The sequence below is a fragment of the Ischnura elegans genome, chromosome 1 (genome assembly GCF_921293095.1).
Source record: "Ischnura elegans chromosome 1, ioIscEleg1.1, whole genome shotgun sequence".
Taxonomy (NCBI): domain Eukaryota; kingdom Metazoa; phylum Arthropoda; class Insecta; order Odonata; family Coenagrionidae; genus Ischnura; species Ischnura elegans.
The window spans coordinates 110,873,800-110,886,334 of NC_060246.1; the positions used below are offsets into that span (position 1 = coordinate 110,873,800).

The window sequence follows — 12,535 nt, forward strand, 5'->3', positions numbered from 1 at the left end:
GAAGATGTTTGTTTTACCTTGACCTCATTATCCAACTTAGTATTGTATTTATTTGTGTTATTTTTGTAGTAGTCTGTTTCAGATATGCATTTGCATTTCTGTTTTGAGTGAATACACTTAAACTAATCTACCATTTAGGTATAGATTGTTTATTTTTATTTCCTTTTATTGGCCTTCATAAACATATTTTTTGACATTTCTGCTTCAAGAAAAAAATTATGATCAAATTATTGGATACGACCCGACCCGAGACCCGACCCGACCCGAGGGTCAAAAAAAATACCCGACCTGACCCGACCCGAACCTTAAAATTTTGACCCGTCCACCCCTAATAAAAATGTTTAAAGTTGTTTGTAAAGTTCAAAAAGACAGAGAAATCTATCTTGATATACAAGTAGCCACTCTGTCAAGCACCTGCTCTTGAAGCACATTTCAGTATCCCTTAGCCACTTGGCTAAAATGCATCACCCGGAGCACCAAAAATTTACCTTATTTGCCAATTCGCCTTAACGTACACCTTCATTTCACATTCCAACAAGTGAACTGAGTCAGGATTAGTTTAATCAAGATAATCTACTTACCTCTTCTCCATTTTGCTGAGCAGAATATCGGCTGATGTTGAGAGAACCCGAAATGAAATCATTCTGGACATCAACCACCAGAAACACGCTTACGGGTCGAACAATCTACAAAACAAATAATTTGTTGATTGAGATAAAAAACAGTTAATGTTCCTTTTAGAGGTTTAGAATGATCACTGGTGGATGTTATTGCTTTAGTCAATGGGGGAATGTTCCACATTTGTCTTTATAGGGTGAGTTACACTCCTAGGCCATTTTACATGAAAGTTTGTTCTTGTTAATCTTTTATTAATGCTTATGAATAATTGCTTATTTGAATTTTATTCAAATTATTATTGTTATGGTCAGATTATCCAAATTTATGCTTTTAAATGCTGCAATAATATTCTCTTGCTGATGTTGAAAGAGAATTACATTTTTAAATACCTATTTGAATTCAATGCAAAACTCAAATTCAAGGATCCAAAAATTCTTTGAAATATTTATTACTTGACAGAGTTGAATTTCTAATCCACGATGATGCTAAACTAAAAAATTTCCATTAATATTAAGTAGAATTAATGCAACAAAATCTACTTATTTCCACCCCATTTAGGTACCCTTAATCTCACTCCATAACTTAAATATTTTACAGCTACGCACACTTGAAATCTGTCCCCCAGAGAAACTAGAAGGGCTGAATTAACACATAACTATGTATCCATTGCATTTTTTGAATGCTCTGCATAATGTATCTTCCTCTATTTTATCCTCTTCCTTTCCCTCGACCACACCCACCAACTTTTTTTCACCAATCCCAGTACTTTTGCTATTAGTAGAGTGACAGCCTTTTTAATATTTTTTATTTCAAACCCATCTGGATCCCTGGCAGGTGGGAAACATTTACAAAAAGTGGAAAATGGAAATTTTAGATCTTAAAAAGTATTTGTCCAGGCATGCTGAAATTTTATATTTATTGCATGAAAACTGTTCTTCCTAAGAAAACTTTCATATTAGTCATTTCCATAGGTACCTATTTTTTAATTACGTCATTGACAAATGTTGAGGTTTGAAATTTCTACAGCTCTGATAAAAATTACTATGCAATAAGTCTGACAGGTATATAGGTCGCTTTTATTAGAGGTGATAATTCCTTTCCGCTAATAAGTGTTAAAATAACTGACTCCCCCGTTAATGTGGGTGGTGGGGGGCCATGACTGACCCCATAATTTCTGGGAAATTGATTAAAATAGTAATTTCTATGGTGGGTCTCCGATGAAACTTTTTAATTTCACCATCTTAGCAAGCGATGATAAAAATTTATTTCTGGATACATTATAGCCACTTTGTCAATGCATATAAGACCTCATACGCATTATTGATGAGAGGTATAGCATACTACCGAGCCGCAGCAGAAAGTAATGACCGCCTAAGTGAGGACACGTGTAAATGCCTGACTCAGATTTTCCACTTCATTTTGGGAATTCGAATTGAATCGATTGGTTTTCAAACTCTTCCTCGAGAGGGCGGTAATGAATGCTGCCTCCTCGCCTCCTTATAATCCCGTGCCCGTCCAAACTGCGGCAATTACTCCCGGAGCTGTATTTTTTTTTCTCTCGCCTCTTTTGTTCCCGAATCACGCGAGATTGAAGAAGTGGAAGAGAGGCCGTCAAGAGTATGATTTGTTGGGTAGCCCGGGAGATTTGGCATTGAGGGAGGCAGGGGGGTTTGGGGAGAGAGGAGAACGGGGATGAAGCACCCTTCGACCGCCGGAGGGGCGCCAAATATAAAGGCGCCGTGACACGCAGGACGAGAGGAATTTTCCACGAACGAGGGGAAGGTGTTTTTTTTATTAGGGAATCTGCCGCGTGGCAGGCGATGAGGGCTCTATAGAGATGGGAGGGGGGTGCGGCAGGGGTTTATTGATAACCGTGACTTTGATGCCCGAGACGATGAGCGAATTCCACGGAGAAATGCTACGGGAGGGATTCCGTGAAAGGGTTAGAAAAGGGGAGGAGAGCTTTTTTCCTCATATCTCCAACCCCACCCCTCCTCTCCGTCACGAAGGGCAGGGGTTTTTCTGACCCACCCCCTTCCGCCCCTCAGAAAGGTATGCGCCCACTTCTCAAGAATGCCGGGCGTGATGTACCGTGAAGCGGCCCGGCGAGCTGTCACCGCTTTCTCTCCGCACGAAAAGGGACTTAACGTCCATCGATGCTTTCCGCGGCGATATTTCTGCCTTTGTCCTATTTTTACGCCTTCCCATTCATATTTTTATTCGCTATAGTATTTCAGGATGTTGTTCAGCATCTCGTTCTCCTGTGATGTTTTTGAGCGATGAATTTGTTAGCGTAGAAGTGACGGCCGAGCATTTATTTTCTCAAAAAGAAATGAAAAGAACTCGATTTTCTGTCAAATTGACTCCCGTCTTGGGGATCCTGAATGAATCCGACGGAATTATGTTTACTTTGGTATTCAGAGCTACTAGGCCCAAGAAACGTTTTCGCTTCTGGAGGTGAGTGAACTTTCTCCGTCCGTTAGTATTAAAAAAATGATCAGAAACTACCAATAACCATAATTTTGTGTACCTATATTATTTCATACTAAACGACCTAATGCTGTACTTTATTCTTGTACTCAATTGTTCAACCACTTGATGAAAAAGGAGCAGAAGCGCTCCCTCACGCCACGTACGTAAGTTTTAATATTACCTAACCTCCAGATAGCGGGAAGAGAAAGCTATCGCTTTCTAAATGTTTTTTTTACCTTACGTATTGACGAAATTGACAGAATATTTTATAGTAGTCAATATAAATATTACGGAGAGAAAGAGTAAATGCTTTGATAGAATTTAGTGAGAAAGTTACGGGAGTGTGAGCTACTGGAAAAATAAAGTTTCATCGAACCAATTTACCTATCCATATAATCACGGTATAAAATTGAGTAAGGTAGGATAGTTCCATCTTGCATGAATAATTTTTGGAAAACTTGTTCAATGCGCTGTTTCATAAAATAGAGAATTTTAGAAGCATTAAGTAACTGTTACGTAATTGATTGGTACGCAGTGACTAAAATTAAGAAAGAGCGTTGATTTTAAATCAAGTTATTGGTACATACACTACTCAAAAAAGGGAAATTAAAGTTATGGGCAAAGGAAGTCTACAGGGGCGGATCCAGGATTTCTTTCTGGAGGGGGCACAAGCAAGGCCAGTATCCAGGATTTTGTTCAGGGGGGGGGGGCACAAGGATACCTCGTCATACAAAACGAACGAAATGATCATGGGACCGTACTAAAAATCCAGCATATTTTTAAGGGTCTTCGGGGGGGGCACGTGCCCCCCCCCTCGATCTGCCTATGGGAAGTCATGAGAGAGAGGGAAACGGAGGAGAGGAATTTGACGGATTATGTTATCAAAGCGACATCTTTACACCCGGTTATGTATTGTGGTGACAAAAAAACCGGTTCGTATGTCCTAAGTATGAGTGACTGTGATTAGTTAAGTTGATTCAGGTTTGTACGGCTAAGACCAGGCTTGTTTTGCGACCAGTTTCATAAGTTTCTTCCATTAATAATTCGAATTATTTATAGTAAAATACACGCTGTATCGTGCCACATAGAAATAAAAATTCGGAATCGAAAAAGGTATTTTCTAAGAAAATTCATTGAAATAATCTTGTCCAAAAAAATTGTAGATTATTTGTAGAATCTCCACTATTCTTCTGGTACACAATAAAACTTCAACTCATTTTATCTTTCAATTCCTCCTTCGCAACTTGGCTTGCAAGTTTCTCACCTTTAGTCTGAGACCGAACTTAGGAGAAAGGGTTATTGAAATCCCGCTTGTCTACAGAACGGTTTTACGCACAGTTCCAACAACCTCCTCCAATTTAGGGTTACTATGGAAATACATATGAATTTAGATAGGCTTAGCTACATGATTCAAGTCAGTCTCACATTTTCACCGAACATTTCCATGGCATCTAATGTAAAATACAGAAAAAAGTCCTTTCATGCTTATCGTATCCAAACATAGACTATTAGGTTTTACGCGCTCTCTAGACAAAGTTGGATATGATAGAACACTTTTTAATCCAGTGAGTGGTTCGCACTTATTTTTTTTAAATAAGCATTGCTTTGAAGTCAGTAAATAACGTCAAGTTATAATGCTTAAGTTGATTAATTATTTGTCTGGAATAATGAGTAAAATTATCCATGAAATAATTTCCAAAAAAAATAAAACGCATCAAATATAAAGCTGTCTTCGGTAGTCACTTACATTACATAATTGGCAGTCATTTCACCCACTGACAGCACAAAAAGATACTTTCGATAAATAAAATGGGAATTAAATCTCGCGATGGTCATAGATACTTTGATTCACTCCATTGTTTATCCAACGATTTGATCGATGGGTTTTTCTTTTTATAGGAAAATCCTCCAAAATCGTTGGCAAATTAATGGCTGAGCCAGGTTTCGCTTATAGTGGGCCCTAGTCGCTTCTATAGCGGCGAGGGTATTCCCCGTCCCTCCCTTCCAACCCTATCCCAGAGGCGTCGTCGGCCACCTTTCGCGGCGGCGCGGCGCCTCTTTCCTTTTTCCTTCCTTTCCAAACCCCTCCCCGGGAGCGCGGGCGTATAAGTTAAGTTACCGGCCCAGGTGTGTTGTAACCATAACCCTCAGAGGACCCCCCCCTTGGATCCTGATTTCTGATAGGTACGCCTCCTTTGCCGCAGACCGAAGGTTATTGTTCAAACTCTAGAATACTATTTCGCGAGGCTTTTTGGTAGAATATTTCGATACCTCTGCTGCACAAACGCTCAACAATCGCCTCCCGAATAAAATCCGCTCATCTAGTAGCCATAGTAGTACTAGATGAGCGGATTTGAATCGGTGGGCGATTGTTGAGCGCTTATGCAGTGGAGGTATCGAATTAGGGTGGGAAAGGAAATTGTACACTGTCGGCACAGCATACAGTGTTCGTAGGTGTTTTTTTAATCTCATCCTGGCCGAATCACAGCTAGATTTTCCTATATTTATGCTGCGTAATGGTACCAATAATACGTGTGTTGGTTTTTCATTTCTCCCTCCTCGTGCCTGAAATCAATTTCGCCAGCCCTGCTGGATTCCCATGCGAATATCCGAACCAAATTTCCGCACGAATATAGCACTTAATTCGAGCATGTTCTTCATATAAATCATATCATTAATTGTAAGTAGCGATATTTTGAAAGAATTTTTAATCGTGCATCTGAATACTTTAGAACATATTCCCATTGTCAAATGGTGAAACATACGACAGTTTCCAAATGATTTCCTACCTGTTTATATCTCATCCAACGCAAGGAATTCAGAAACAAGGTAAAAAACAATTTAACTCTCGACTTGATTTGCACATTACGCCGACGATAATATGGCCAGCAATACGGCGGCGTTGGTTTCATTTTTCGGCTATCAGTTGCGCGGCAACGCTCAATACAGTTATTAATGTATATCGATGGTTCTCTCCACCCTTCCCTCATGGCACAAATGACCTTAGCTGTCTGTCGCCTTCTCCAAATACCTTGCCTTCTCTTCTTTTCCTATCTTCTGCCCCGCGGTGATAAGACGTGAGGGAGGATTTCTTCGCTCGCTAAACCGGTGAGCGATCAGTATCGTGACGTCACGTCGTTCAGTTCCATGACGTCACACCGCTCCCTTGCTCATTGATCAGAGGTGATCTGCGGCCGAATACACCCTAAGTTTTCTTTTGTTACCAAACAGGAAGAGGGCTCAGCGAGCGACGTCGACATCTCGGAATGGCCGTGAAGGCCGATCGCATTCATTTTTCGCTGTTTTAGCGCACGTGAATGCGCCCTCCTCCCTTCCCCTTCCGAGACCACTCCCATCCAGCTGGAGTGGATTAAGGTCGTTGTTTCGGTGGGGGCGGTTCATCACTTTCCGCGGCGCTTTGATGGTATGCAATACCTCTCAGCGATAACATGTCCGTAACCTAGTGACTTTTACATACGTGAAGTTTTGACAGGACTTCCACGGATTTAAATCGATTTATATGACCAATGTTTCATTGGGCGACTCTTCCATCGTATAATATCGTTTTTAATCTTCCATCGTCATCAGGGTGAATGAATAAGTTTGACTCAAGCATACAAAATCGGTGATAAAAACCGGTGAGTAGACGGTGAGGTGAGTGAGGTGGTAAAAGACTTCATACGTCTAAAAAGCACTTGACTACGTATTTCAGACCTCGCACGCAGTATCCCAGAGAGGCAAAGCATTCCACAAAGGCGCTGCGGAAAGTGATGAACGCAAAAAATTCGCCGGGAAATAATTACATCACTTGTAGCTTTTAAACATTCATAATTTATTTTTAATCTTTTTTATGCTGGTGAAATGAAAACTTTCCCTGAAGACAGCCATCTTTTCAATTTTACCAGAATACCCGGGGATGGCGGGCGCCCCAACCCGCTTTCATTCGCCACTGCCTCCTCCCCCTTATTCAATTCAAGGGGTGGCGACAGACACACCCCTAGTGCGGCGCGGCGCCAATGGGTTTGCGAGTGGTCGCTTTGGAAGGGGTTAAGTGGAGGGGAGGAGCGGGAGCGGCACATTGGCTGGCGGGGGCGCTAGAGGGAGGGAGGCGTCGGAGAGCGGAATGAAGGAAAAAAGTTATGCTAAGAATAAGGTCCTCTTCAAAGGAGAAACAAAAGAGAACTGAGCTGCCAGTTAAACATCTTGGATCACGCCAAAGGGTTATTTTTTCAACTGCCAATTTACCTCAAATCACTTATAAAACTGCTAAATAATGGTGATCTTTATTGCGGGTCGAACCAATAGGGTGGTTTCCTATTATTTTTTATTGCCTAAATCGAAAGATTATTACTCCTGGAGTACGTATTTCACGCTTTTAGTTTTTCAAGTGACGATATCTATTTTTAGCTATTAAATGAAAAGTGAAAATTTTCAAAGGGGCGAAAACGCGACAGCTAAGTATGAATGCTGAGAAAACGCCGTGTGACGTCATTCTGGTTCCCGCTGTCGGCGTGTAAGGTGACCTTGTGGCGAGGTTTTGAGCGCTGATACGTTGCAGACTGCTAGCAGGTAGCAGCGTACCCTGCTAGCAGATAGCGCTTGGCTTAAATAAGGATTAATAATACCTTGTCAAACGAAGGAAACTTTCCGACCTTAGGCAGTTTTAATAGGTGATTATTAAAACATGTTTCCCTGAGCTCTGTGCCTCATGCATGGATTGTTAATCTCAGACGATGTAAAATTCCTATCTACTCGTACAGAAACTAGGTCCCTGTGACGTCACGTGGATTGGAATCGCATGGGCGCCAATCTGGCCTTTTTCAAATGCGGTTAAAATTGACCATTGCCATTCGTCTGAACTGGGATTTCTAAAACCAATTAATTTGTATATTATGAATACACCAATGTTGTGTAACGATTCGCAATCAACGTCTTTCGTTTTCTTTGATGAAGGAAACTACCCTATTTTACAAAAATTATTTTTTTATCATCTATCAATATAAAAAGACATTTTAAAAATAAATAGCTAATTTTGAAAAAATTAGCAATATTCTAACATGAAAAATTTTAATGAATTTGGTTCTGCGTTAACCAAAATTATACTAGAAAGACAGAAACGGTGGCAGGGATTTTTCAGAGATTGCCCGATACCTGCGTTGATTGCGCTGTGAAGCCCGATTCAAGTACCGCACCTCGTCCGTCGGATGGGACGTTGAACGATGGTCCCCTTGGCACATTTCGTGAAGAGCAGGCTGATACCGACGCCGGGTTTCTCTCCAGCCTTCCCACACTATAATTCCCTCAGTGCACAAATGATCCCACCTGTCTGTCGCTTCCTCCAAATACCATGCCATATAGCACCGAAACATATTGTATAATAGCGTCATGTAAATTTTCAGGGGTAAGAATTATTTTCTGGAAGTTTATTCTACAGGGAATTAATCTGAATAATATAAAGAGAGCAATTAATCCAAGCATTTAATCTTAACAGTTAAAGCTGAATCAAGGAGTACGTCCAAATTTTGCTACAAAGAAGTCATATCGGTGAAATCTGTAAGGGGCGCGTAGTACCTATACATTTGAAGTTCATTTTTTTGAAAAACACTCATCTTGCGTATCCGCTCATTTTCTTGTGGATGTTTACGGTTGTTGCAGAGAAATATAATAATTGCTATCAGCAGAACGAGTAGAGTAGGTATTTCAGTAATGCACTTGCTCGAAGAAATTTTGAGGAAATAAAACTTTGAAACTTTCCGGATAATTTTAATGATTTTTTTTATTTTAACTTTAATTTTAATGATTTTACATAATCTTCACATCATCAATCTCGGCTACGATATAAATCGCAGTTCCTTCCGTGGGAATCAAACGGAGATAGGTGAGGAAAGGAGAGAAACTGGTGAGTTCGAATAATTTTCGAAATAACCAGCGTTCCTTCCAACTGGATTGGCGGGTGATTGGCACCCAATGACAAGGGTAGCAGAAAGATGGTAATTGGTTGACGGCTCGAGAAAAGAATGGATGAACTGTTAAATTAACAGACCCTTTGAAGTTGCAATTTATGATTCCCTTCCGGCAAGGTTAATTTCGTAAACTTCTCGTAAGAATAATTTTTAATTGCCTTCACGTAGACGTTTATCTCACGTCACGAGACACATTATGGTGATTGTTCCTCTTTAGCTAATCAATGAAATATGAAACGAAATAACGTTAGCTAAAAAAATGCGTCACTATTGGGGGTGGATTTTCTTTAATTAGCCTCAAGATTTGCCCTGTACCTACTATGGAAATATTTTTATCGGTCACTTTTCGTCACATTTTCAGATTCAAAAACATTTTAAGTTCAATGTGACAGTAAATATTTCTTCTGCACATCGCTCATAGCGGCCGCCGATTTATTTCAGCTTTCAAACCTCAGGTGCTTATAGGATTTGACCACGAAGCAAAAAATAATGTGTCCATTAACAACATATATGTATATGTTCATTAACAATTTATATTCCTCATAAATATCCCAAGTCTATCTGTATGCTGTTATTGTAGATGGCGGATGAGGGAAGAGGGGAAGAGACTTTGTAATATTGGAATGGGTTCGGTTCATAACAAAGAGGAAAAAATTAGGAAAATAGATAAGAATGTATGTTATGCATAAATAGAGGAAATAATGACGAAAGATACATGGGATACAACTGCTAAGGGGCTTTCTCCGTCAACTTTTGAAATTGGTTTCCCGAAAATTTTCGGTCTAACTTCCATTCTCATTTACTAAGCGAATCACATACCTTGAAATTTCACTCCTTTTGTACATTTTAAAATACCCTCTGCAGTAACTTCGAACAATTCTTCTGCCTTTCTTTCGTATTAGTTTCTACTTTTTCTATCTCGTAACATTCTCACTGTTATCATTAGTAGCAAACCCCACAGCCTAAGATGGTATTTGCTTTTGTCGCATTTTTGGTCTCTTACTGACGATAAGTATCTTGTCTTCCAGCCTCAATCCATAAAGTATGCATTTTTTTCGATAGTTAACACATTCTATGTCATTCTATACGCCTGTCCGCCTCTATGTCATTTACTATAACTCAAAATTTATTAGTGAATTATAAGTTAAGATATTAATGCGCACAGTGTCGGCGAAAACATTCTATCAGGAAAGGGGGATAAGGGTCGTAAGGTCATTAGACGGGAGCGGCGAATGACGTCAGAGTTTCGTTAAAAGTGGCAAAAAATGCTATATTTTGTCGCCATGAATTTGATAAATAGACATGAATTGAAAAATAAAAACTGAAAAAATACAGATCTTTTTTCAAAATCCATCCGATTTACGATTTCAAAACTAAGATGTAAACGAGCTCATTCTCGGTCAAGACCACTAAGCGGATTCAGGAGGTCATCCGCTAAGATTAACACACGTTTATCTAAATATTATCATTTTAAATAGGGTGGCTGTTTAAGAAGCACTCGCGCTTTACTGCTATTATGTTGTGTATCTTGTGTTAATTAGTTATGGGTTAGTAACGAGCTAAATATGGATGGAATGAGAGTTAAGTCGTTTTTCGAATAAATAAATAACTGGTGTTTCGTTAATATGTAAAGAAATGCGTTTGGAGTGAAGACTTAACTAGCCTCTACGACGACTTTCTAAAATTAGGCCAACTCGAAATCATTGAATTATCGTTTTATCTTCCATCTGGCTAAAAAAAAATCCGCACGCCAAGCATTCAGTAACAACACCATGACGGACGAGAGAAATCTTGACACTATCCTTGCCCTTTCAGGCATTTCCTCCAAAAAAATTTTGTACGAAGATTGTAGGGGAAGGAGAAAATTATAACTCCCCTCAAGAGATTGAAGCTCCCCCCTCAATTTTTGGGAGATACAGTCATATGTGTCCCCTCTACAAATGGATCTCCCTTCCCAAGAAAAAAAACTCTTCAAGCTTCGCCCATGACAAGTACGTAGTTAAAATTCTTCGTTAAAATTTATGGTTCCCAAAGTTATTTGATGCCACAACTTTACCATTCCTTCGCCTCCTTACAGGAACAAAGTTTTGATGTCGTGAGTATGACTCATAAAAATATCAATTGCTTGATGGGGTAAACTTTCAGGGCCCTTCGCGGGGATTCTTCGGAAACACTTAGCAACCCTTAAACCTCCGTGGAATTAAGGGGCTGACAAACGTGTCTCCGCAATGCACGAGAAAATTTAGGCATTGCAGCTCTGACCTTGACCCAGAGTAACGAAAAACTCACCATGGTTACGAGGTAAAATTAGCACAGGTTTTAACTTCCTGTCGGCGAATTAATTAATGCTTCGAATAAGTTTTGATTGCTCACGAAAATAAATTATGTAAGTCCCTTTTTTCTACTGAGGCCTCGAAAAGAAAACTAAAAGTTCCCGGCTCCCCGAAGAGTTTATACGAAAGGAAAACGAGCCGTCACTCCTTGAACTCTGTGGAATTAAGCGCTTAACATCACGCGGATCCGACAGAATGCCTGAGGGATACGGACTTTATATTTTAATCGTTTGGAATTCCTTAGTATTTTTCTCTTCGTTTCAGCGATTAGAAAAATATGCAATATTTTTCACACGAACTATCCTCACATGTGCAAGTTCTAATAGCTCTTTTAAATAAGAACTATCACAGGGTATGATAATTTTTCGTTTCTTGATTCGTTATTTTTTTAAATTTAAAGCCTCAAATGAACCAATTGCGTTCCGTAACTTGAAAAATAGCCGCTGCACGAATAGAAGTCAATCATTTTGAAAATTAACCGTCCGTCGAAAATGACACTCAAATTGGTGATGGGCTGAGAGAAAAGGCTCGTATTCCGTAAGAACATTTTTTTTAATTTGCGGTATAAATCAGATGAGCAATCACTCCATTCCGCCATGCTATGAAAGTTGAATGAGGTCCTGAGCTCAAACAATTGAATGCTCAGATATCTCCCTGTCGAAAAGGAAGCGTTCGGGGAAGTGTCCGGGTAGTGTTGCGGGAGTGTTCAGGAAGCGTTTAACGGTACGTGAACGCTTCCCGGCAGCTTCCCGAACACTTCCTCAACACTACCTGACTGTCGACCCTTCGCTTGCCGAACACTTCCTCGCCACTTCGTGGTTGAAACACTTCCCGGACGTTTCCCCGACACTCCCGGAACGCTTCCGAAGCGTGGGAAACACTTCCTCGACGCTCGCTGGACGTTTCCCCGACACTCGACCGCGACCGTTGTCGACACTCCCCGAACGCTTCCGAAACACTTCCGCGGAAGCGTTCCAAGTGGGCCATAATCTGCTTCCCGAACACTTCCGCGACACCTCCTCAACGCTACCCCAACACTTGCCCGCTACTTCCCGAACACTCCGTCCGACGCTTCCCCAACACTTCCTCAACACTTCCGTTTCGCCTGGGCTACAAGATACTTCCTTGTCTTTTCTTTATCTTGCACTC

The 12,535-nt window shown here is 40.4% G+C and overlaps 1 protein-coding gene across 1 annotated transcript in view; it reads right to left on the reverse strand.

The window, feature by feature from the left end:
• The window catches only part of LOC124167931, a 50,716-nt gene that overhangs the window by 14,608 nt on the left and 23,573 nt on the right, over positions 1 to 12,535 (reverse strand). Inside the window, exon 4 of the mRNA XM_046545998.1 lies at positions 582 to 686. Coding sequence (XP_046401954.1) covers positions 582 to 686 — 105 coding nt within the window. The remainder of the gene's footprint in view (positions 1 to 581; positions 687 to 12,535) is intronic.